At 33.1% G+C, this 26,412-nt stretch overlaps 1 protein-coding gene across 1 annotated transcript in view; it reads left to right on the forward strand.

Annotated features, from left to right (window-relative positions):
• The window catches only part of LOC124355567 (neuropeptide CCHamide-1 receptor-like), a 37,705-nt gene extending 12,540 nt beyond the window's left edge, over window positions 1-25,165 (forward strand). The window contains exon 2 of the mRNA XM_046806730.1: window positions 24,059-25,165. Coding sequence (XP_046662686.1) covers window positions 24,059-25,165 — 1,107 coding nt within the window. The remainder of the gene's footprint in view (window positions 1-24,058) is intronic.
• The last annotated feature ends 1,247 nt before the right edge of the window (window positions 25,166-26,412 follow it).

Here is a 26,412-nt window from a genome sequence, read left to right on the forward strand (position 1 = left end):
CGTTGAGAGGATTTCAAATGATTAACAGCGAGCCCGACCTTCTCATCGAGCAATTAAGACAAAAACCAGGTATCGATTCAAAATTTAATATAATATATTTGGAACTTTTATAATGTTCTTGATCTACTTTACAATATTTGAATAGAGCTAAAGACGAAAGGTTCAGAAGTTCTTATAATATCTATTAAATCATACAATATCTTGCAATAATAAACACTGAGTCATTCCGCACTGGCAGATGCACCAATGAATATCTTCGAATAAATTACTCCTACACACATTAGGTTATCGTTCTAATAGAATCAAATATGATCAGTCTCCAAAATGTAAATTTTTATCCTTAATGTGTTCTATAAACCAAGTCCTTGAGGTATACTTTGCAAGCGCCGGGTAAACTGTCATTGGAGTGACTCTGTTTGCCCAGATATTTGGATACTATGGGCACTAATAGGAGTTGTGTTTGTATATAAAACTTAAAATTTGATTTTTCAAGTATTATAGACTTATTTACGATGTTGTAATAATGGTTAATGTGATCCTCTTCAGGCTGCGTGATAAAGGTCGTGCCAGGGGGATTTATACCATTGGCATGTCAAGAGTCATATGCATTCACTTTGTAATATACTTTGTCACTCTATACAATCAACGTATTTTCTTAGTATTACAGTACAGGTACTAAACTGGTGCAAACAGTGAACAATGATTTCACGCAACTGGGCTGTCCTATTTTACAGTACGTGTTAAATAATAATGTACACAAGTCACGTGTACCAGTGTCGGGGAGGAATGGTTTCATGGCACTTGACTGTTGACCAAGTCGTCATCTTATTGTTATCCCAAGTTATGATTATAGACCGACTGAGTAATGTTACAACCCAGCATAATACAGAGAGTACAAAAGCTGTTGTTGTATAGTTGTCGTATGTGTTTCAATATACGGACTTGCTTCAGGAGTCAATCCCTTTTCATTAGGTAAATACGTGCTATTCAGAGTGTTTTTTACTAAAAAGTTGTGCACCATTTATGATACGATGTCCATTCAAAGGTAATGCACTTGTTCATTTACGAATATAAGCGTGTTAGTAAATTTTCGCGTTGTGTTAAGAGCGACTGTTGGCATGTCTAATAAATTAAATATGTACGTAACAGACTTTTCATCCTTGAATATTGTTAAAATATCTACGTTTTATTATCAGACAAATCTACTTTTTAAACTTAGCCACAGAAGATAGCGCAAAAACTTTTTTATGTGTGTAATGCAATTTATTCAATGTATGAGTAATTGTACTAAAATTGGATTGTAAAGATATTAGAGGCCAGTGGTGAAATTTAAATTTATCTCTATCTAAAATATTATTGTCCATCAGAGAAATGTACTTTCATGTAAAGTATGTATAAGGAATAGAAATTCTTATTTGTCAAACTGATTGAAAATATGTAGATATTGGTTTTTGTTAATACATTGTTATCATTGCCAGATTAAATGATTTTGATAACCAAGTACTACACCACAATGCGGAACTGGGAATCAAAATAGGGCAGCTATTACGGCAAGATTCAAAGCGCACATTTGTCTTCAGTTCGTATTGCCCAGGAACTTCTAGCTTGTAAGAACATTCCTTAGATCCTACATCAGGTTGGTTACACAGTAATTAATAATAACTAATGAACTATAATAATAAATAATAATAAATCTTTAGTTGTTTGTTCACATTTTGATAGCAAATGGGGATACAGATCGTTCAATTTCCATCCTATTAAATAAATTAAAAGGACTAATTTAATTAAATGTCAATTTTAAATAGCAAGTCAATTCTGTCATTAAAATGTTTTACAGGTATGCAGTCGATTTACGTTTAGAGGATTTAGAACAGTGAACTAAAGAACTAGCCAGACCGTTTTATTCGAGCAATTAAGACTTCAAATTTAATCCAAGCGATATCATATATTTGAACAGAGTAGAAAACACCCTCGACATACCATTATAATCAATCAAAGACGAGACAGAGTTTGTATTTCATTTAGTTCATTAAATTTTAGTTCTCATCAGGGATGCTCCCATTAATATCTATGAATCCTTACGCCAACCTCGGATGGTTAGATCGTTCGAAACATGAGTTCTGTGGGCTGTTGGAATACGGTATAAATTGTCCCGGCCTAATAGTTCCCTGTACTTGGTGAACAGTCCTGCCTTGACAACTGTTCACATTGAATCGGCAGTTACAGTTTTGCAACCTCAAGGATATAGCGACTATGGGCAAAAGTCAGGGAATTCAAGCTCCCTAAAGGAATATAACTTATACAATGGAATCTCTGATATTCTCAATTTTGAAGTATTAGAACCGCTTTCTTTTGAATTCTAAGATACTCTTGTCAAAATTTGTATTGATAGATATTACAGGCCTGCGCCTCAACCAGGTCGTGGCCCGTTATGTTATTATGTGGGATATTATCCAAGGCAAAAACTGTCAAGGCCGTTTCATTGATTCAGTCAATATACTTGGAGAGATTTCGTAAGATACAATGCCGAAGCAAAACCTTTGAATACAGGATGCTTTACTATGTGATTCGTTCCAAATACAGCCTACGATCAAAAGGGAACATCCCTAGGGAATCTGTGGTTGAATCATTTTCTCTTAGGAAGGACATCTCCACCATCACAGTCAAACGCCAATCTCGGGTACATATTGTCGGGACGAGGCAAAGGTTTAACACATTTGATTTGACCGGTAGCCAACTTGTTCACTCTCAGATTCCATGTTGAGGAAATATCGAATACTGAATTCAGTTCTAAAAAATGGTATGAATTTCTAATTGGTTCTTTTAAAGGTTTGTAGCTTTGAATACAGAGTCGTTGCTATCGTCAGGTATTGAACCATTTTAGAAGGTCGTGGAGTGCTGCGTAAAATTCAACCCGTTGCTATGGTGTTTACAAAACAAGATAATAGTAATGGTCCATACGTTATCAGAAAATGCACTTGTTTTCGGGACACCATAGGCCATTTGTAGTAACCTCGTTTTTGAGCAGGGAATTCGCAATAATGCACATCCTGGCTCTTATCTTGAGATAAGGACGTAAAGCATACATTCGTGCGGCCAGACCTCGAACACCCACATGTCTTCAAACGTGGCTCAACAAATCTCTCTTGAGTGTACACTTAGTCGAATGCTAGAAAGATCAAAGCGAATATGCTTAGCACATGTTCCCGTCTCTCCAGTCCATCGACAACCGGTTTCGATTAAATTTGTGACGGCATCGAGTAGTGGCTATTAATGTTTGTATTCTGAAGCCGAATTGAGAGAACAAAGTTAAATTACGCTCAAAGAACCTCTCTAATCTCGACCAGAAATAGCTTTCAAAAATTGTGCTTATTGACTGGTACTAATAGGATTGAATATAGGACGCTTAGTTGCTTGTCAACTGATTGAAAACATATGTAGGTTATTGTCTTGTGTTTGAAAATTGGCTGGACTTTGCGCTGTTTTACCAAGGGTGGAACTATCAAAAATTGCCTTGAGCGAAAGACTGCGGATCAAATAGGGCAGCTTTTACGGCTAGTGTGCGAGTACATAAATGTGTCTTAAAGTTCAGCGTTTGAGCAGCCACATAGAACATGCGTTAGATGTCCTACATGAATGTTTTGGTTTGCATACTACTGATCTGACGTGACACTCCTCCATAATAATGGAGACCAATAATGGAAGAGACCTGTCCCACGAATGACAATCTTGGTTGTGTCAGCATTTGAAAGCAAATGGATAGGATACAATCGTCAATACCGACATGTATTAAAATAAAGGTTGAATTCACCTGCTACATTTAAATGGATCAATGTATTAATTCAATTCAGTATTAAGAGTTTTGGAATGTTATATGGTTGTTTACAAATTAGACACAGGGGTACTAGCCAATGTCGTTAAATTGTTCAATTATGATGCACCAGCAGTTTTGGAAAACTTTTCAGAATTTGAGTAGTACACCCTCGATTTCACGTGCTTTCTGCATCGAGTTTTTGAATTGCTTTTAGGATAATTGGTCTTGCGAAATTTCTTATCTCATCAGGGAGATTCTGAATTGTTCGTTATTTTGTTTACGCCAAACGTAGATGGTATTGTAAAATTTCAAACGTATCGTAATTTCAAAATGGCAGTTCTGTGCTGTTCATCCAACGGAAATTAGATTTTTGTCCCGTATTGGTTTCGCTATGGACTAAACTCAGTGTTTAAACGGGAAGCTATGTTCAAAGAAAAACCTCAAGGATACGTTCGTGGCAAAGTCAGTAATTTCGGGAAAGATCCCTATCGAATTTTTACATGAATCTCTGAATTTCAATTTTGAAAATTCGTCACCGGGACCGCTATTCTTTTAGAATGATTCATAAAAATTTGTATTCGAACTCAAGCTGCCACACAGTTTCAGAACGTATTTGGCTGAATGAGGATATTACAAGGCCAAAATTATTAATTAGTGGTCTCCTGAGCTATAGTGGTTCAGCTTATGGCTAGCATAAATGGCCAGTACAGATACCTTGTGGCGTTGGAGCTTTGTTTGTGATGACGTCCATGTCGATGGCCTCGATCAAGGCAAATCCCTAGAAATGTGGTAAGTCACTCGTGTTGGAGGTGTTTACATGACACCAGTTCTATAGCATATGAATCCTAAGAATATTGTCACGAAAGCGCAAAATGGGGTTAAGGGGTTAGTGATTTGGTCCAAACATGTTCGCTCTCAGATTCATGTTGAGAAAATTACTGCAGTTATTACATGAACTTCGAGCGACTTAACTGAGAAGAATTTAGAAGTAAATTTCAAATTTTCAAAAAAGGTTCTTTGTTTTTAGCTTTGATCCACTTGGACAATGCGATATAAACAAGTTATTGATAACCATTTTACCTGGTTTTCGGGATTTAGGTTGATTTGTTACTCAACACTTCAGAAATCTAAGTACTGGGTCACAGAGGACCTATTGAATCTCGATCTGAAGGGACCACCATAGGCATTTCCATACCAGTTTTGACAGGGGAATTCGCAAATCTGCACACAACTGCTCCTTTTTAAAAGGTCTGCTGGAGATTAAAAGATGGTTGCCACTTCAAGTTGTGCGGCAGATACCTTGAAATTTCACGACATGGTCTTCAGATCTGGCAAAACAATGGTCCTCATGTATGTACAAAGTCGACATGCAGGACTCAAATCGCACTACCATAAGTGACAACTCGTCAGCTATATTGGTGGCACCACTGTGCATTTAGGTGTAACCACCGATAAATGTTTTGGGTTGAATTTGTGGACGGCATCGATTGTGGTTAATTTGGTTTTGTTTTGATTTTGCACGAATTGATGAGAAACAAAGTTAACATGCGCTCAAAGAACCCTCTAATCTCGACAGAAAAATGCTTTTACAAAATTTTTGCTTATGAACTGTGAAGATTGAAATAGGACGATAGTTGCTTGGCAAGGAATGTCAGTGTTCACTATGTGGACCTTTTTAGTGTTTTCAGGGTGGAAGCATAAAATGCCTGAGCGAAAAGGCCAGACATGTTGAGGCTCAAATTTTTTAGTTCGGAACTGTCGATGTATTATTGTATTGAGCAGCCACATAGACACTTCTGGCTCATTTTAATGAAACCATGGAACGATGTTTTGGGTTAGGCTGGTAACTCCAACTGTATTAGGCTGACGAGGACGTTTTCCTCACTCACTGGTGGACTTTCCATTGGAAGTAACCCAAGTCCCACGTATTGAACTTATTAAGCGGTGTAATTGAATGATTGGATTTCGGATTACCGCAACGACGAATTCAATAAGCGTTGATATTTCTCTTCTTTAGTTTAAATGGATCAAAATTAAGTTCACTACTGTATTCAATTGGAATGCTGTTTACTTTTCACTCACTCTACTGATAGGCTGATGTCGTTAAATTGCATGACTTCATGTCGGATTAACCTCAAAGGTTCGTGCAAGTACCTTCCTATATTCTATAACATATGATCCAACACTACTTGAGTAATATATTCCACGTGGCAGGATTTGTAAATTAATTGCTTTAACGCTCTTGTTGGTCTTGATAAGTTCTCATGGCATAGAAAGCCGGGAAATAATGTGCCTCGTCCTTACATTTTATGCTGTAAACCGTAGACCCCACACCAATACTTTGTTCATATGGAGTTCACGTAATTTTTTCACTAGTTTGAATGATCCACGGAAAGAGGATGAGTTTACTTCTTCTACTCGCTCGTATTTAAACGGCAAGTCTATGTTCCACAATTCTAATAAAATCGTCCTCTTAGCACGTACACAAAGCGGAAATTGACATGCATATATAATTACTTTTCAATCTTGATCTAAAAACGTCCTTGACTTGTTTCCTAATATTGAATTCATTTATTTTCACTGTATTGAAGTCCATTTTCACTAGGCTGAATGGAGTTACTCCAGATTTTGTATCCAATGATAAGTAAAATTATCGTATAAACAAAACGAATTGACCAGATAAAGTACAAACTTGGTTACTAATTGAGAAATAAAAATTCGTGGTACCAGTTTGGATTCATGAAATACGGTGTCGACGGCCTGTGCTCAGTTGTGGCACATACGAAGGTTCCACTCGTAGTTCAAGCGTGTTTTGTGACCTCCCCTGATTTATAGCAAAAGAATTAAATCAAATTTCACGTATTGCTATGGGTTCATGGTTTAGTGGTGGTCACAATCATTGACATTGATATCCGCCAGTTATAATAAAAAAGACTTTAAATCGATGTGAAGTAGAAAGAATTTCAAAGATTTTTCAACATTAATTGGTGTTGCGGCACCTCCAAAGAGCACAAAATATGAACCAATTATTTGCACAACCATAACAACACTTGGTTTCGGGATTTAGTGTTGCATTTTTACTCCAATTTTCAAAATGCATACAAATCACAAAACTGGTCGACTCACAGAACAAGCAACAGGAAACTTCCATACCCAAAGTTTTGGAAAATTGCCCTAGGATCAAATCACCCTTTAAGATAGTAAATCGGGAATTTAAAAATTGGATGCGATGCCAAGTCATAGTTGACATACTGAAATTTTTAATTTTATTGGTCAAACGATCAAAGAACCAATATAAAACACGATTTACAAGATGGAACATCATCACACTACATAATCTGGCTACCAAAAGATGTTGACAAACGTCTGCTGAGCAAGCTCTGAATTGGCACACTGTGCATTTTGGTGTACACACGATACATCCAATTACAAATCTAAAATATAATAATTTGGTTTTTGTTTTGAAATTAATGCAAAACCAAGTTCTGAACTTCTACCTTTGGGAACACTTTACATAAACAAATACAGTTTTTTTTGTAAAGGAAAAAAATGTCATGTTTATCACAATGAAGAGGGCCTATTGAAAATCTCCAATACTTCTTTCTTCAGCATAATTTATTCAAAGGCCAAGGTGTAAACTCAGTCGGAATGTCAGATCTATTTATTGTATTCCATACTTCTGGCTGAATATTAAATGAAACATAACTATTTTTGTATAGGGCTTTTACATCCCTAATGTATTATCACCATATGTTATTCTGATTTAATTTGCTTTCCAACAAACAATGTCGTATTAATTATTTATTTGTGGAGTTGCCTGAAAATTACTTCCGATTGTTTACGAAAGGCCTCGTCCGATAAATTTCAATTTGGAAAAAGTAGTGGTTTTATTTACACATTTCAGTAATACTTTTCAATATGCATTTGTACTTCTATCTTTCCAACTAAACTCTACTGATTGGCTAATGTTCATGTGCAATGGTTACTGTTCAATGTCCTCACGGTTGTTGTTCTTGTTGAGTTATTGTCTATAGTTTTCACAGATCCTACACTACTGTAGTTAATATGTTGTCGAGTATGTCAGTGTTTTGTAAATTTAGTTGCGATTAATTTTGGCGTCAAGTTCTCATGGCATTAGAAACGGACAGTTGTAATGTGCCTCTCCTACTTTTTCTATGTCACTTCAGTGCCAAGACTTCTATATTGAGAGGAATAAATAAAATAATAATTATCATAGTTTGAATGATAAATAAAAATACTTATTTAGATTGTATAACTTGTTACATCATCGTGTATTGGCTCTGCTTGACAAGTTATATAAATTCTCTCTTAGCACGATCCAGCAAATGACATGCATATATAATTAACATCAATCTTACTAAAGATGAGGCTGGTGTTTCTCTCTAATTGTCTCATCAGTGTACTTCATATTGATTTCACATCGTATTGCATGATTTTTAATATTTAAGTACAATAACGTAATTTTTATTTATGTCATGTTAAGTAATATGTTGGCTGTATTTGTGTAAAACGGAAACTAATATAAATAAAAACTTGGTTACTAAATGAGTACTAATTCGTGTACAACCTACTATGTAATAATTCCGGCAAAAACGGCCGTGCCAGAAGACGTGGACATACGAAGCCATCATGTTTATTTAATGCCCTCCCTATTGTTTTGAGTGTGAAATTAAGATTTTATCTCCATTTGAAACGGTTAGTTCAATGGTTTACCCAACATTATTAATGCTACAATATACTATATAGTAGTATTTGAAGGTCAACACAAGAAGTAGGAAAAGATAAGGACAAACATTTATATGACCACCTCAAGACAACAAAATTTGAATTTTTTTGCACAAATACAAACACTTATTCATTCAATATGCAAAACTTTCCGTTTAAAAAGCATTACAAATAAAACCTCACTTCACAGTATTGGAAAAGGCAAATTATTTCCCCAATGTAGAGACCCTAAGGACAAAATTAAATGTAGTAAAAGGATTTCCTCACAGGACTCAAAACTTCCCGTACAGGAACATGTAAAAACAAAATTAATTAAAGTAAAGAACATTTAAGTACAATAGGAAGATGTTGACAAACAGGGACTGAATTGATATAAACGGAACATCAAAACTCGGACGAACATTAATAATATAATTCAGATGCCTAAATGTTTTGAATAATTGGGAGTATTTAAGTAGGACCTACTGTTTATGAAGAGGGCCTATTGGAAAATTCCAATAACAATGATTCAACAATTTAGGTCAAATATGTGTTAAAGATTATTTCAAAACAAAGACGTTCACAAGTGTTATTTTAATTAGTAATTTGTAACAAAACATGTGTAAATATTTATTTGTGGAGGTTGCACTGAAGATGAAACCTTTGGTTTCGAAAGGCCTCGTTTCCCCGAAAAATATACCAATTCTGGAAAAAAGTAGTGTTTTTATTACCATTTAGTAATATTTAAGATTTCTACTCTATTTCCAGTTTTAATTTTTATTTAATTTATTGTAATGTTACTGTTTATGTCCTCACTGTTGGTTGTTTCTTGTGAGTTATTGTCAATGTTTTACACAGATCTATTTATTGTTAGTTATTAATTCGTTGACGGATATGTCTGTGTTTTTATTTAGTTGCGTAATTATCTTTACTATCCACATTTAAAGCCCTTCCAGTGCCATGTACTAAGAGAGAAATAAATAAAATAATAATAATATAATTTAAATACATAAAAACTTATTTAGATTGTATAACTTTTTACATTTGTTGTATTGGGCTCTGCTGACAAGTTATTAACAATTAGCAGAACAGTAATGTATAAATTATTGAGGTGGTGCTCATTGTCTCATCAGGTACACATTGATATAAAACTCGATTGCATGATTTTTTAACAATTAAGTTACAATTAACGTAAATTGTTTATTATGTAATTGTTAAGTTCATATGTTCTTTATTTGTGTGGGAAACCATTAAATATAACAAAATACTGATAACTACTATGAAAACCTACTATGTATAAGGCAAAAATTGAAATGAATTGTTATTTTTATTTAATGTGTATTTTGAGTTTAATTAAGATTTTATCCATTTGAACGGTTAGTTTGAATCCCTATATAATGCAATATATATAGTAGTTATTTTTGAAGGTCAACACAACGGCAGAGAGGAAAAAAATTAATCTCACCTTTGTATTTGTTATTATTCCAAATTTATAAGTGACTCTACGTATAGGAATAAGGCAAATTTTCCCCAATGTAGAAGAATTCCTCTCAGGATAAAAAAACATCCCGTAAGGAACATGTAAAACAATTTAAAAAGTATAAGTACAAACACAGGGACACGAAGATATAAACAAATTAACTCGGACGTACATTAATATAATGGCAGATGCCTAATATGTTTGAAATTGGATATTAAGTAGACCATACTGTTTAAAAAAGACAAATCAATTTTGTGTGTATAAGATTATACAATGACGTCACAAGTGGGATTTTTTCTGTTTCATACTGCGTGATACGAAATATAACTTCTCAGAATAAAATGGCTAGTTACTCTTAAAGCTACAGCCATTAACCATTTAACCATAAGCATTTATTAAGAGATCTTAGCTAGTACAATTGTAATTAATTACAAATATCTATTTTGTCATGGGACTATTCTACTACTATAGCTTTAAAAAATAGAATTGCTACTAAAATGCCAGTAGCCTAAACAGTCATGACAACAGTACTTTGTATGTATTGAAAATGTTAATGATTGCTTCTTACTTGCTTTTGTATCATTCCAATCCGTATAAAACTCATCCAACTAGAATTAAGCTTTTTAAATTTTATCAGAAGGAGTAGGCTGACTATACTCTTCTGATTGATAAAGGTTTTATACTTTGTAAAGTCAATTATAAGTAATTATTGTAAGTACTGATTATTATTTGAAAATGGTGGTTAGGTTATTGAAAAATAAAAAATATATTTTCCTTCACATCTTAAAACAGTGTACTTTGCTATATAGGTACGACATACCAAGGCAGTTTACCTATTTGTCAGATCGATGGATATGATTGTATGTAAATACTGCTGATGTCTTTTTATGCTCAGAGCCAAGTTGTTTGTAAATACACAACTGTGACAACTGGACAAAAGAGGAACTGTTACAGCAGAGTGTGCGTGTGTGTGTGTTGATCTGACTTGATTGGTAACACATCTTTTATCAGTTCAGTGTTGTCCAGACCTTCTAGCCAAGAATATCTTGGACCCTTCAAGGTTAGTTACAGTGTTTTATAGGTGTTTTGTTTAATAAATTGATACATAAAATAGAACACATAATTCAATTCAATTCAATAAATACAAATTGGACATTTATTAAGAGATCTTAAAATGCATTCTTGAAAGTTTACTGTTAAAAGTACAGTTGCAAAATATTTTCTGTATTTTGATGTTCCTAAAATAATATCAACCTGTTTTTATCTGTTGTTTTGTAATACTTTGCTATTTTCAAATTGTAATTACTTATTTTTGGAAATGACCTGTGTTTTAAATTGTAATACTTATTTATTGTTTTGTGCCATTGTTTATATCTATATATCCACGTGTATATTTAAATAAAAACATACGTATACATATACACACGTATATGTGTTATTTTTGATTAGTTTACTTGATTTTGGGAGCTTTCTCAAGGTGTTTATTTCATTAAACTCAAAATCATTGAATTTCTTAATAATACGAAAAGATGTTATTCGTAAATCTAAGTAGCTTAAAAACATTATCTTAATCATGTTAAGATGTACACTGTAATTTCATGATAGAACATTGAACACAAAGAGGATATTTCGCTTAAATTTTGTCGGTTACATTGTTCTGCAGAGTTTGAAGTTGTTATTCTCTAGACAGTGTTACCCACGAAATTATTTTGTTACTTCGGAATTAAAAATTTTTGTACCTGAAAGTAATAATATAATTCCTTATCTTATAATTTTATTTTTATGTATTTTTAATTGAAAACATTTAAAACTAGGTCAAAGCATTGCTTTAAAGCTGAACCGTTTAGGATCCAAACGGTATAGATTTTTTAGTCCCAATTTCAGCATGTTAAGCGCAAATAATCGTAAATCACTAAATAAAAGTAATGATAATAAGTAAAATTGAACATTCATATTACAATGAAACATCTGCGCAATCTGATTACTCCGAAACATTAAAAGGTGTAAGCTCTTCTGACAGTTTGATAATATTGCAGCCTCAGGGATGGAACACTTATTAGCGTATTTTATGAAAGTCCATGCGTTTTTCTAGGCATTCACTATAGAAAATCTGATGTTCTTACCGGTATAAATAAACTTTTATTTTATCTCTTCAGACCAAATAGAGGTTATTGTCACACATGTACTTTGCGTATTATTTTATCGTAGCGGGTACTTTCAGCTAGTTAGTTAATAAAGTAAGACAAAACTCTTAGTTAAATCTTATTTTTCAAATTTTTTTATCAACAAAAATACCAGAATCTTAGCCCAAGGAGGGTTTACTTCTGGCTGGTTTATACCTTCCAGTAGAACCTACACTGAGTACAGCAAAAACCCAAAAACCGATGTGTCACTTAAATCTGGGCAATCTTGTGGATGCCCAGGAGCGGCACATCGCTAACCGCAAATGTCGAGATTCTGGGTTGCAAGGGTAGATCGATAGGTCTACTACGGAAGATGACTGTTGCAGTTGGACTTTACTCGACTGATTAATCACAATACTTTCAACACACTTACTAGTTGTAAGGAAATCATTTCCCAACACAGGTTGATTCATAGACAAGTATCTAGTTCTATTACCTTTAAAGTAATTCCTTTGACTCTATTATTTTTGCGCTATATATGTACTAAGATTAGATCTTAGTAAGTCAAATCTGGTTCTCAGATATCTACTAATAATATATTTTGCAGGTATTTCATGCATGTATGCTATTGATATAATTATTTCAATTGTCCTTAAATGCACTACGCATTTTATGTTTAACGTACTTGACAGAGTGTTCAGCCTGACCGTTAGACAAAGGATAATGTGGTGTAGACGTTGTCCGTTTAATACCATTATATTCAAGAAACATTTTAAATTAAATTTAAATAAATGGTGGACCATTATCACTGTGATCCGTGCAAATAAAGATGTTTCATATTCCACAGACAAGCCGATCTCGCAAAGTCATTTAGTGACGCACCAAACTTCTAATGGATTGATAACCGCTTTAAATTGGCGATATATTCAGAGACTGCCTCGAATTCTAACTGGTTTCTCTTACTAAATTCTAACGTTAAGAAATAAATGAAGGTTTTGGATACAAGTGCTCTTGAATAATTTTAATAATTTCCTCATACTTTTTCTTGAACAAAAATCGCAGCGATACAAACCTTAAAATTAAATCAAATCCTATTTCGGCCCATGCAATGGAGCATAACAAAAAATTCGATGAATGCTTTTCTCTAAAAAGTATTAACAAAATTCATAACCCCCATAAACTTAAAATGAATTATTTAGAAATAGCTCATCAGAGGGTGCTACAAACTAAACATCCGGATGGTCTAAATTTAAGATATGGATAGCAGTATAAATTACACTTTACAATTTTAATTTATAACATTACACATTTCACTACAAATTTAATTTATAACTTTATACTCCTTGTATTAAGCAAAATTATTTACTCTTTGTACGTAATTCAAAATTAGTTTTATTAACATATGATGTTTCTTTTGTTTATTATTTTTTGTTGATATATTTACTTATTTACCACCTATATCTCTTGAAAATGTCTTAAGACGAAATATAGAGAATTTTTATGTTCTTTTCTTTTACTTTTTCTATTCTTATTGAAGATACATAACCCACTTGGGTTTTCATCAAGCATTCAACGTTAAAGCCATTTGGTAAATATTACCTTCTTATACACTATACTTCCTACTTCTTAAACTTTACTCTTATTCCTTATCTTTTTTCAACTTTCCTTCATATACGCAAAACATAATGAACTCAAGCAAGTCATATTTTGTAAAACAATACCGATATCACTTAAAAAAGATGGCCGTATTACACTGTCATATTTTATTCTTAAGTGCATGTTTGAACTTTGGTATTACTCCGCATGGACTACGTCCCAAATTTCATATTTCTGCTCTTCCTCCAAGTGTGCACAACGACATTAAAGTATTTGCTACACGAACTAGTTTTGAGCTTACAAATCTAGTTCTACAACTTTATAAAGGATTGTTTAAAGAACACAAACAAAATAGTGAAAAAATTAAACACGAAGCTTTTATACAATTTCCAGATATATATAATCAATTTAATGAAATAATTAATGAAGCTAACAACATTATGTCCGAAAAAGCCCAATTACTACTAAAAAAACTTTCAAAATTGTGCCTCGAGAATATAGAATTTGGTAATTCTTTTCCAACAATATTTAAGGATATGTTTAATCCAAATTCAAAAGATCCTTTAATAATCAACAATCCATCAACCAGTAATACAGTCAAACCAGTCATAGCAAGAAATGATCAACAAAATGCAACAAATGTTAGTGAAAGTTGTAAAAAAGCTGAAAATATCTCAGATATCTGCAAATCGATTGTAAATTTATCTAGATACATACCTTATAAAGCTGAAATGTCTGTGCTTTCTAAAGGATTGACCTTTTCACCTACTCCTACATTCAATCATATTGACTTAGTAACTGATGCTCTTGCTTTCGCAAGAGATGTCCGTGTCAAATTTTACTTCTCGCAAAACCAAATTCCACTTCAGTCTCATATACATGAATCGATTATGAAGTTCAAGACAAATTCTGAGTGGGAACCTCCTAGCCTACCGCCTGATCATCCTGTGGAACAGTATATTAACACCATAATATCAAATATAGCAAATCCCACATTTGGTGATTCACTTAAAAAAACAAAACTTGAGTTATAATGAAAGAAAAGCAATCACTTCATTAAAACATAATAAAAACATTGTCATTTTACCTGCAGACAAAAACAACTTGATTGTTATTCAAAATATCACTGACTATACGTTAGAGGCTGAAAGACAACTCAGTGATACTACTACTGTACATACAAATTATTGTCAAAAGATCCAACTGAACAATTTAACACTGAAATTTCTGAATTTTTGAAAATGAAAGGCCCAACTCAAAATTTATCCGATCAAGAAATCAATCTACTAACACCAGACTCACCTAGAACTCCAGTTTTCTACACGCTACCTAAAATACATAAACCGATTCGCCCTCCGCCTGGACGACCCATTGTTTCCAGCTACGATTCACCAACAGAAAGAATTTCAAGCTTCGTTGACGCTCATCTGCAACCTTTGGCCAAATCTTTACAGTCACACACACATAAAGGACACCAATCACTTCATTGACAGACTTTCTGAAATACCCCAGCCCCTGGACGGTGAACTAATTTTGGCTACAGTTGACGTGGAATCATTGTACACAAATATTCCTCATGACGATGGAATAAGAACTGTAGAACATTTTTTAAATTTAAGACCTAGGAATTCAAAACCTTTTACTTCTTTTTTATCTGCCCTAGTAAACTTTATACTTACCATGAATAATTTTAGATTTAAAAACAAAAATTACTTACAAATGAAAGGAACCGCAATGGGAACCAGAATGGCATCTTCTTATGCAAATTTATTTTTGGGACTTCTGGAACAAAATTTTTTAACATCTCAAAATTTAAAACCGTTAGTTTGGTTCCGATTTATTGAAGATATTTTTATTATTTGGCAACATGGCATGGATAGTGTAACACATTTTATTCAACCATTAAATTCCTTTTCAGTTTTAAAATTCACTTTCAATATTTCTAAAAATCTTGTTACGTTTTTAGATTTCGATGTGTTTTTAGACCAGGGACACCTAAAAACGAAAATCCATGTCAAAGATACAAATCCAATGCAATATTTACATTACTCAAGGTGCCATCCTGGTTACGTTAAAAAATCTATTCCGAAAAGTCTAACTATTAGAGCAAATAGACTTTGCTCTAATAAACACGATTATGATTGTCAAACTGAAAAATTAAAACATGTTTTTAGAAATAGAGGATATCCTAACAAAATTGTAAATGATAACATGCAAAAATAAAAAAAAACTCTACTCCTAGGAACTATAAAAACCAAGGAAAATTTATTAAAACCTATTATCCAGGGCTATACAAAATTAATGGTATAATAAAAACTGCACACAATATTCTACAAGCTTCACCTGTAACAAAAAATGTATTTACTCATCCACCTAAAGTAATTTTTAAAAAGCCTCAAAATTTGAAAAACATTAGTAAGACCAAAACTACCCTCTGATGAGCTAACTCAAAATTAAAACAAACCTTTTGGCTGTGAACCCTGTTTTAAGCCTCGCTGCAAAACATGTAATTTAATAATAAATTCAAAACATTTCTGTAGCAGCACAACGAAAATAAATTATCCGAAAATTTGTAAAATGACTTGTGAATCCAGCAATGTCATTTACCAATTGTCATGTAAAGACTGTCCGAAAGACTACATTGGTCAGACCATAACTCCACTACACATTAGAATGAACAAAAATCGCAGCGATACAAACCTTAAAATTAAATCAAATCCTATTTCGGCCCATGCAATGGAGCATAACAAAAAATTCGATGAATGCTTTTCTCTAAAAAGTATTAACAAAATTCAGAACCCCCATAAACTTAAAATGAATGATTTAGAAATAGCTCATCAGAGGGTGTTACAAACTAAACATCCGGATGGTCTTAATTTAAGATATGGATAGCAGTATGTATAAATTACACTTTACAATTTAAATTTTTAATTTATAACATTACACATTTCGCTACAAATTTAATTTATAACTTTATACTCCTTGTATTAAGCAAAATTATTTACTCTTTGTACGTAATTCAAAATTAGTTTTATTAACATATGATGTTTCTTTTGTTTATTATTTTTTGTTTATATATTTACTTATTTACCACCTATATCTCTTGAAAATGTCTTAAGACGAAAAATAGAGAATTTTTATGTTCTTTTCTTCTACTTTTTCTATTCTTATTGAAGATATATATATATATATATATATATATATATATATATATATATATATATATATGTATATATAAAACACTTCTGTTTTTCCTAAAGCCATAGTAAAAATGCCATAATATAATTTCAAGGAAGCCAACCAGTTTAAAGTACCTTAACATTTTGTTATTCATCACCGGTGCTTTCTGGAGAAATAAATCATAACTTTTTCTTTACTATATGCATTAAACTACTGATTAAACGTCTTCCTCCGTAGACTAGTGAATACAGTCAAAAATCAAAATCAAAATCAAAATGCTTTATTGCCACAAACACATTATACAGAAATGTATGACATCGTCACAATACAATACATTGCAAAGCTTTTACTTAAGTAAGATATTCATGTACATTAATTCAGATTATCTTAAGGGCTTACAGTGATCAATGAATTCATTTACAGAGTAAATACTAATATCTAATAAAAAGGATTTAATCTCTCTTTTAAAACATGAAACAGATAAACTTTTTCAAGCCCTCAGGTAGTAAATTAAAACAACTTGATTCCTACTTCAAAAGGGCTATTGATTGTTCTTTGGAAATTACATTAACTAATTCTGAAATGGCTATTGTATCTTGTGTTATGCTCATGAACATGACTATTTGTAAGCAGACTATGGGAATACATTTTTACATACATTAAACACTGCAGTATAAATAAAGAAGGTACAGTAAGTATTCTTAATTTTCTAAATAAAGGTTTACAATGTGTTTTCACACGAACGTTACATATAACCCTTATTTGCCCTCTTTTGTAAAATCAATAACTTGTTGGCGTGACTATCATTTCCCCCACACAACTGTAGCATAAGACAAGTGGCTCTGAATATGAGAAAAATAAAACTAATAATAATACTTGTAGATTCACAATAAGTTTTAACCTCCTAAGCATAAAAATACCTTTAGAAACTTTACTACACAAAAAATCAACATGGAGCATTCCATTTTAAATTAGGACTGGACAATAACACCTAAAAACTTTACATTTTGCACATTTTGACAGTTACTTAAACTAAATTCAGATTTTGAGTTTTATCTCTATTCAAACAAAGTATGTTAGCTGAAGTCCAATCTTCAATGACTAAATTACATTCATCGGAAAGACTATTGACTAGATTATGGTTACAACAAGAGATCTGAAGGGCCCAAATCATCGGCGTACATAAAAGTAGTTACAAGCTTGTTTATAAATTGCAGCGGATAGGTCATTAACATAGATTATAAACATTGTGGGCCCTAGAATTGAACCTTGCGGTACACCTGTCATCACAGGTAGATAAGAAGAAAATTTGCCATTACATACACAGTTTGAAGCCTATCAGATAAATAGGATCTAAAAAGTTTAACTGCTCTTACATCAAAAACCATAATATTCTAGCTTATCTACCAGTACACAATGTGAAATAGTGTCAAAAGCCTTTGACATATCGTAAAATCTGCCTAAGACATTATTTTTATCATCTAGACTATAAATACATTTTTTCATAAAATCAGTGATGGCAGAAATTGTACTTTTGTTGGTCCTAAAACCATATTGATTATCAAGAAATAAAACAATTACTCTCCAAAATAATCAACTACTTGTCTATTTAACATCACCTCAAAAACTTTTGACACAATAGTAATAATGGAGACAGGACGGTAATTATCATAATCAGATTTTTTCCTTTTTTGTACAAAGGCACAACTTTGGCATACTTTAAACACTGAGGAAAAACACTGTTGTCAATACATAAATTAAAACAGGTAGGCTAAAACTTCCACAATATATGGTGCAGCTATTTTTAAAACATCTGAATTTAAGACCATAAACATCTAAGCTTTTACTATTACTCAAAGTAAAAAATTGCACTGTAAACCTGTTCTACTAAGACATTTTTAACATTAAACATAGAGGTGGCAGGAGGCCTACTTATTTTATCTAAATAATATTGCACATCATTATTAGACATAGGAACATTATTAACAAGAGATATGACATTATTTACAAAAGAAATATTAAAATTCTCAGAGGACAATTTTGAGAACTCCTTATTTACAGGTGGGTAAATCATTATTATTTAGATTTTCCTTAATAATAGACCAAATAACTTTAGGTTTACTATTAGCCTCCATCACTCTTTCTCAGTTGTAGGCAAGCTTAGCTAACCTAACTTTGTCTTTGTAACTTTTTTTTAAGACCCAGATATGTATTTTTATCAGATACCAGACCAAACATTTTAAAGTTATTGTAAGACGCAATACAACGCTCCTTCAGACTTAAAAGTTCATTGCTATACCACTGAGGCTTACATTTATTCCATGATTTATTACTTACTACTTTAATAGGGATAGCTAAGTTAACAATTTCCAAAAACTTTTCAAAAAAATATTCAAACTTCTCATTTATAGAACTAAGACTATACAAAACACAGCCAATTCACTTTGCTCAACAGACTAGTGAAATACAATACATTAATGTCATTAATAGGCCTTACAATTTTTTTTATCTACATAACAATAAATCAGTTTTATTTAGAGATCCATTTATTATTAAAGTAAGATCAGCTTTCACAACCACAGCATTATGATCAGATTACCAACATTGGTTCCACCCAAGCTGAATTTATTCTGTCAAAAGTGCACAGAAGTTGCTATATTATCGATACAAGACCCATTACCAAAATTTAATACATTGGGCCTAGTTATTTCACACACTGTATAATTTAAATTAAAGCTCATCAGCAAATTGACAAAAATACATCGCTTAACACTATCGACCATAAAATCCACATTGGCATCAAAAACCTAACATTATTGACGCATTCACTTTATTTTTATCAACATACAGTACACAAAATATTAAATAAACATTCAACAAAAATGGTTTAAAATTATTATCATCAGGAACACGATATATCTCAATGAAGAATAAATTTACATGTTTTACAAATATTGCGGCCACTTCACATATTGACGGAATCGACAGTTCCACAAGATAGGCTAGGTCATCAACTTCTATTGTTGCTTTGGTTAAAAAATAGCTGTACCTCCTCTTGAGCCGCAAGGCCTTTGAAATACACTGGCAAGTTTGTAGCCAGGAAGGTTAATATCACTAAGATTATAGTTGACGACCCAGTGCTCGCATATCCCAATAATATCAATATTGTGAGGTTACACATAAGCTTTATAAGTTCATCAGTTTTCCCTATAATTCCCTGCACATTCCAATGTGCTGTAGTAAACTGCACTGAGTCATCTGGTGTTTTCACTAAGAGGCTGTCGTGACTTGCCTGCTTATGTTTAAAAAATGATCATTATCTATACCATTTTCTTGCTTCTTGTATCGGGGTGCCCTATACTTAGCTACAATACATCCCCTTGGGCCACAAATTTGGATGCATTAATTCTTCCCCCATCTCCAAAGGCACTCCAATTTTTAAAAGAACTGTATGAGTTATATCTAGTATTCAACTTTTCACATTTATATTGACCAGATTCATCTAGGCCTATGTTCTTGAGATAGGCTACTACTTCATGTTCTACAACCCCAGGGTCAAGTCCAGACAGAAACATCCAAAACATCTTTTTGGCAGGTTTTAAACCCAGCATCAACATTTACTTCCTTAGTACCATGCAATACTTTAGTTGTTCTGACAACTTCACTATACTTAGGTCTTTCAGATACAGGTTGTGGACTAGAATTAGAATCAAACATCAGTTAACTTATTGTCTAAACTAGACCTAGTTCTATGATTGTTGTTAGGATTGGATTCCCTTACCTGATCATTGTAATAAGATCTTGAATTAGATTGACCTCGCCTAAGCCATGATCCTCTTTGCCTAGGCTTACCTCTACTATAGTTCACTTGAGTCCATTCCTTATTAGAATTAGTAAATACTCGTTCACTATGACTGGGAGGCTTAGGCTTATCTTTAACATGATCTAGTTGACCATTAGGTGAGTTACTTTGGTTATCTGGAATAGGCCTTCTTGCCTGTTGTACTAGAGAGCTATCAGTAGTCACATTAACGGGTAAGACCTTAGTAATAATTTGCTCACCTGAGCTTACTAACTTATTTTCTAAATTCAACTTCGAAAGCTCAGCTTTTACTTGATTTTTGAAGACTGCCAAGTCATTACTTAACCTCACATTTTCATTTTCCATTTTAATGAGTTTCTCAGTTACATCAATATTATCCTTTGTAACATTTTGAGTCAACTCAATTAACTTCTTTACATGAATTATTTAGTCCAATAAAATCATCACATTCAGATAGGCCTACCTTAGCTAACATTCGTTGCAACTTCTGACTACAAGGTTCACAATACCACTTTACTTTAGAGCCTAATTGCTCAATATTAGCATATTCATCATTGGAAATTTCAACGCAATGGCTATGATGCCATTTATTACAGAAAGCTTCACATTGAAGCCCTTTATCACCTTCATTTACTAACTTATCACAGCACGGACAAATTTCATCTACATCATCCTCCGCCATCTTGCCCGGCCCCTAGTCATCTAGTCACGGCTCTCTAACTAAGAGATCATGATTTCAAATCCCGAGGACGTCCAATCACGATAGGAATAATAGCCACAGTGACCAAAACAGGCCAGCATAGCCTAAAGCTGAAGTTCAAAAGAGAATAAACAAATACTGATCAAACATGTTATACTTGATATTTTCTAAAATTTAAATGTACACAAATATTACAGCTGAATCTGTCAACAGCTGTTCAGTGTCAGTTGAATTAGGAATGTGAAACATAAATATTAAAATTATATTTCAAATTCTAAAGTGTTTTCTTATAAAAACCTTTTTCCTATCTTTGTTTTCATATACACCTTCCTTGGATTTCAATGTAGATTTTTAAATTGCTGTGGCTATATGGACGGCAACCGGCTGTCGATTAGACGGGCGATGAGTGGTGACGTCAACCGTGACTTAACGAAATGGCAGCTATAACTGTCACCTTCAAACCACTACCTTAGAAATATAAAAAACACAATTTGTAGACTATTTTATTAATTTTATATTATGCATTGGTAATGTATTTAACGGTAATGTAATAAAAGTGTACGCTTAAATAAATTAAAAAGGAGAAATATACAACCAAAAATTAACCATGTACCAGAATCTACACTTCATAGTTAATTGAAATATAGTTTCGTTTTTAGCAATTTTACTGGAATTTTTCAATTTATTAATAGTCATTAAGAGAAATCATAATTAATTATAAATAATTTTTGTCATATTAAATAATGTATGTCATTCAATAGCATAAAATAACTGGAACATTTGTTTTATTTACAAATAACACTCAAATGGTTATAATTTCATTGTATATTGTATGTAAGTGGTAAGAGGGAAATTAGTTCGTTTACACATATATCTCACTCTCTACACGTCTTGAGATATTTTTAAATTAATCCTTCCATTTACCGATTAAAAATAGTTTTATTATTAATCACTTATGACGTATTATCGGACTTTAGCAGGACTGTAAATTCTTGTAGAAGGGATCATGGTACAGTTTAAAGTATATAGCCTACAGTCTACATCACTACCTAACTTTTCTATTCTTTCTAGGCAAAATACTGTCAGTTATACAAACGTCTGGATGAGTCAGACAGATGTAAAGTAACACTTAAACTGAAACTTGAAATGTTATACATCAATTTATAATTCTCATTCATTGTTATAAAACACAGGGATGTGTCATTACGATAACAGATAGGATTATCTAGAAAAGTTGGCATCTTACACGAAAGAATTTTGAGCTGTTAACTTATCATAAAAAGAAGCCTGAATATATATTCATTAAGACGTGACTGGCCAAAAACGGATAATGGCAATAGAGCATTAACAGTCTAGAGAAAGTTACGAGTATAATAGTTGTATACGACATCTCAACGAAACAACTGATGGCATCTCACACCCAGCACAACTATCGTAGATCTAATGCATTTAACGTGGATGATACGGACAGTTCTTTTCATTACCACAATCCCTTCCGCTTTCCTATTACTGTACAATAACTTTCGGGGATTGAGGTGCATGATGTTCCCTCAAGCTCAATATTCTTATTTAACAAAAAACGATCATGAAAATTCCTAAAATTGACTCTAAATATGGAACTTAAATTGCCTACATTAGGAAAGGCAAACTAAAATAAGGCCGTAGAATGCATTGTAAGAAAATTATTAAAATGGAATAAACTGAGAACTTACAATATTTTTAAACTTTTAAAAAATGAGTAAAAATAAGTAATTCACTTAATAGAGTTGTAAGAGGGATAATTAGATTGGACATAAGTTACCAGTGCGGTATAATACTGTTGCTAAAATGTGATAAATAGCTCTTTGTTCATTAATAAATCTTATAATACCACGTTTACGAGCGCACGCAATTGCTCTCGAATCACTTATTCTTAATTGAACATGGTCCGTATTTTCTTTATTATTGATAAAAGTTTTCAACTGGCCAAACGAAAAAAACTTTCTACAACCCGCCATTTTAACAACAATGCACAGTGCCACTTGGCGCTTACTAGAGCTACTTGAAAACATTTGGCGTCACAGTCTGTGACGTCATAGTTGTTCCCGTTCTTTGAAACCAAGAACGGTAACCGGGCACATAGCCACTCCGTTTTTAAATAGCGGAATTGGATCACCCATTTTCGAGATTAGCCCTTAGGAACACATGTAGCGATTAATTTTTATTTATAAGATGAATAAATAATTTTGTATTTGTTAATATTGTATTTGTACTGATCGAATTATTATACATCTGTACTGTGACTACAAAGGATGGCCTTTTTTGTTCAAATACTTACCTATTGGTTTAGTTGTTCGAGAGTAATTGCGAAATAAACATAAAATAAATTTAAAAGTAGACATACGTCTAAATGAAACCATTCCCTTTTTGAATACAATTAAAATATTATCTATAGCTACTACTCACTTTGAATAGCACAATAATAAAGTACTAAAATTAAATTGAACTTTAACCAACAGAGCCATGCAGAATGGTATTGACACATTAATTGTATTACAATTTGTGGACTTTCTTGATCTGAAAAGTTATAAAAACGTTAGCATTACAAATGATTTAATTAAAGTTATAATTGTTGCAGATGGCGATGATGAATGTCACACATGTTGACTCTACAGTTAACATGACGGATACTTTCCAAGAGTACGTCCCAAACCGAATGAGGTTTGAGACCTACTTGGTTCCTGTCGTCTTGGCACTTATGTTCGTCATAGGGATAGTTGGAAACGGAACACTAATCCTCATCTTCTTAAGACACAAGAACTTAAGGAACATTATCAATATCTACATATTCTCTCTGGTCCTTGGAGACCTTCTACTCATCGTCAGTTGGGGTCCCTTCATCTCTACCATCTTTATCTTTGAGTCATGGCCTTGGGGTGAATACATCTACAAGATGTGTGAAAGTATCAAGGTCGTTTCCACCGGAGTCTCTGTGTTCACCCTGATAGCATTCAGTGTAGAACAGTACTATGCGATCGTCCATCCCAAAAAGCAAATATCAACTAAACATATAGTTGTCAGGACGGCCTTGGCTGTTTGGGTGATTTCTATCGCTCTTGCCATTCCTGCAGCGGTATTCTCGCACTGTGAAGAACATTTCTTACTAAGAAAAAGTTATTCAATTTCCATCTGCATTCCTTTTCCCTCTATGGAGGTTGGGAGGATTATAGTCACGTTTCAGTTCTTTATTTACTACATCATCCCGATCATTGTGATCGGTTTGTTTTTCTTCTTGATAGCCAAACACTTGATGTTGTCCACCCGTTGCCTCAGTGAAGAGCAGGGACAGGGCCAGTCAACTCAGATGCTAGACCGGAAAAAGTCTGCAGTAATTGCCTTAGCTTTAGTGATTATTTTCATCATCTGCTTCTTTCCTATGCGGTTCGTCATGATGTGGACCTACTACAATCCATATTGGATGGATGATTACAACGTCTTCTGGCATTTCTTCCGCATCATTGGTTTCTTCCTGGAATACTTAAACTCTTGTTTGAAACCTATAGTTCTCTACTTCACCTTCAAGCCCTACCGGAAATACCTCAACTACTATCTGGCATGTTGTTCTCGTGGGATCTTAGGAGATTCAACGTGTACACCCACAAACAGCTCTACCAGCAAGAAACAAAACTTTGCCATAGTGAACTATCTCGAGAAAAGCCAGGAAAAAAATTTAACTAGTCTTTAATATCTGATTTACTGATTTAAGTTGGATCACTAGTAATTTTAAGTGGATATTGTATGCTCTGTTCTACCATATGAAAGGAATTATATATGTATCACGGTTCTCTTCCTTTCGTGATTTTACTTTACTCCTCTGCCTATAGTGCTTACAAAGAATAAGAGCGGGGTGATTGGAGGAGAGTGTAACAATAAATAAATAAGAAGTAGATATTAGTCCAAATCTTTGTTTTCATCTTCACTACAGCACAAATCTGAAACTAACACACACCAGTCTTATTTCCTTGTAGTGTCGTTTCTTCCTTTTGATATTTTCGTCTTGGAAACTTGTATTTAATTCTTAAAAAGTTAGTTGCTAAAAAACTAGAATTTATATTTGCTAAAAATATTTGGATTTTACATTTTCTTGAGTTGTTGAATACGAAATTGTTGAAAACAGACTCTAGTCACAAGAACCACCATCTTGATCGACTATATTCGATCCTGAGACCGGTATTCTGCGTCAGCGCACTTGTCGTAATATCGAATTTCTTTCACCAAATGGTCCTAAAACATAATTGAACCAAAGTACAATATTTTCAATCCGTGTCTCTCTCATATAAATCGTTTTTAAGCTCCACTGGAGTGAGTTTACTTCATAGTTGGGGTTTTCGGTCTCGCAGACATTTGTGTCTTTCGGTATCTCACTTCTCTCTGGTCGAGTCTACTGAGTGGTGGGACGTTGACTTCACTGTCAATGTCTGAAAACGTGTACCGTTAATTAGTTAATTATATTTTATATAATATAAATTTCACAACCTAGTCAGTCAGTATAATTTAGTATTATGTTTTTATCCAATGTTCCGGAACTAAATTATTGGCGGAGTAACTACCTAATTGGCACGCGTATGAATATTTTCTTCTAACCCTTTGTAGCAGCCCAACTACGTGACCGATCAGATCTCGCGCGCTTTGTCCGTAAGTAAAATTGATCTTTTCGTATTATTAAATTAGCCCTTTGATGCCAAACGTATAAAAATGAATGTAACATAAAGTAAAGTTGTAAATAGTAAAGTAACTTACCCTTGAAGATCTTTTATTTGCTTGATTGAAATAGATAAAAGTTGTAGCGTCGTCCTTCAGGCGAGCACGTTGTTGTAATAAGTAATTTGTATCATTAAATGGCTAATACCGTCGCGAATTTGTTTTAGGCGAGTTCACGTATCTCACGTATTATTGGAGTAGATGGCTACCAGTTTCTTAACTTCTACTCCT

Source organism: Homalodisca vitripennis, chromosome 2, assembly GCF_021130785.1.
Source record: "Homalodisca vitripennis isolate AUS2020 chromosome 2, UT_GWSS_2.1, whole genome shotgun sequence".
Classification (NCBI taxonomy): domain Eukaryota; kingdom Metazoa; phylum Arthropoda; class Insecta; order Hemiptera; family Cicadellidae; genus Homalodisca; species Homalodisca vitripennis.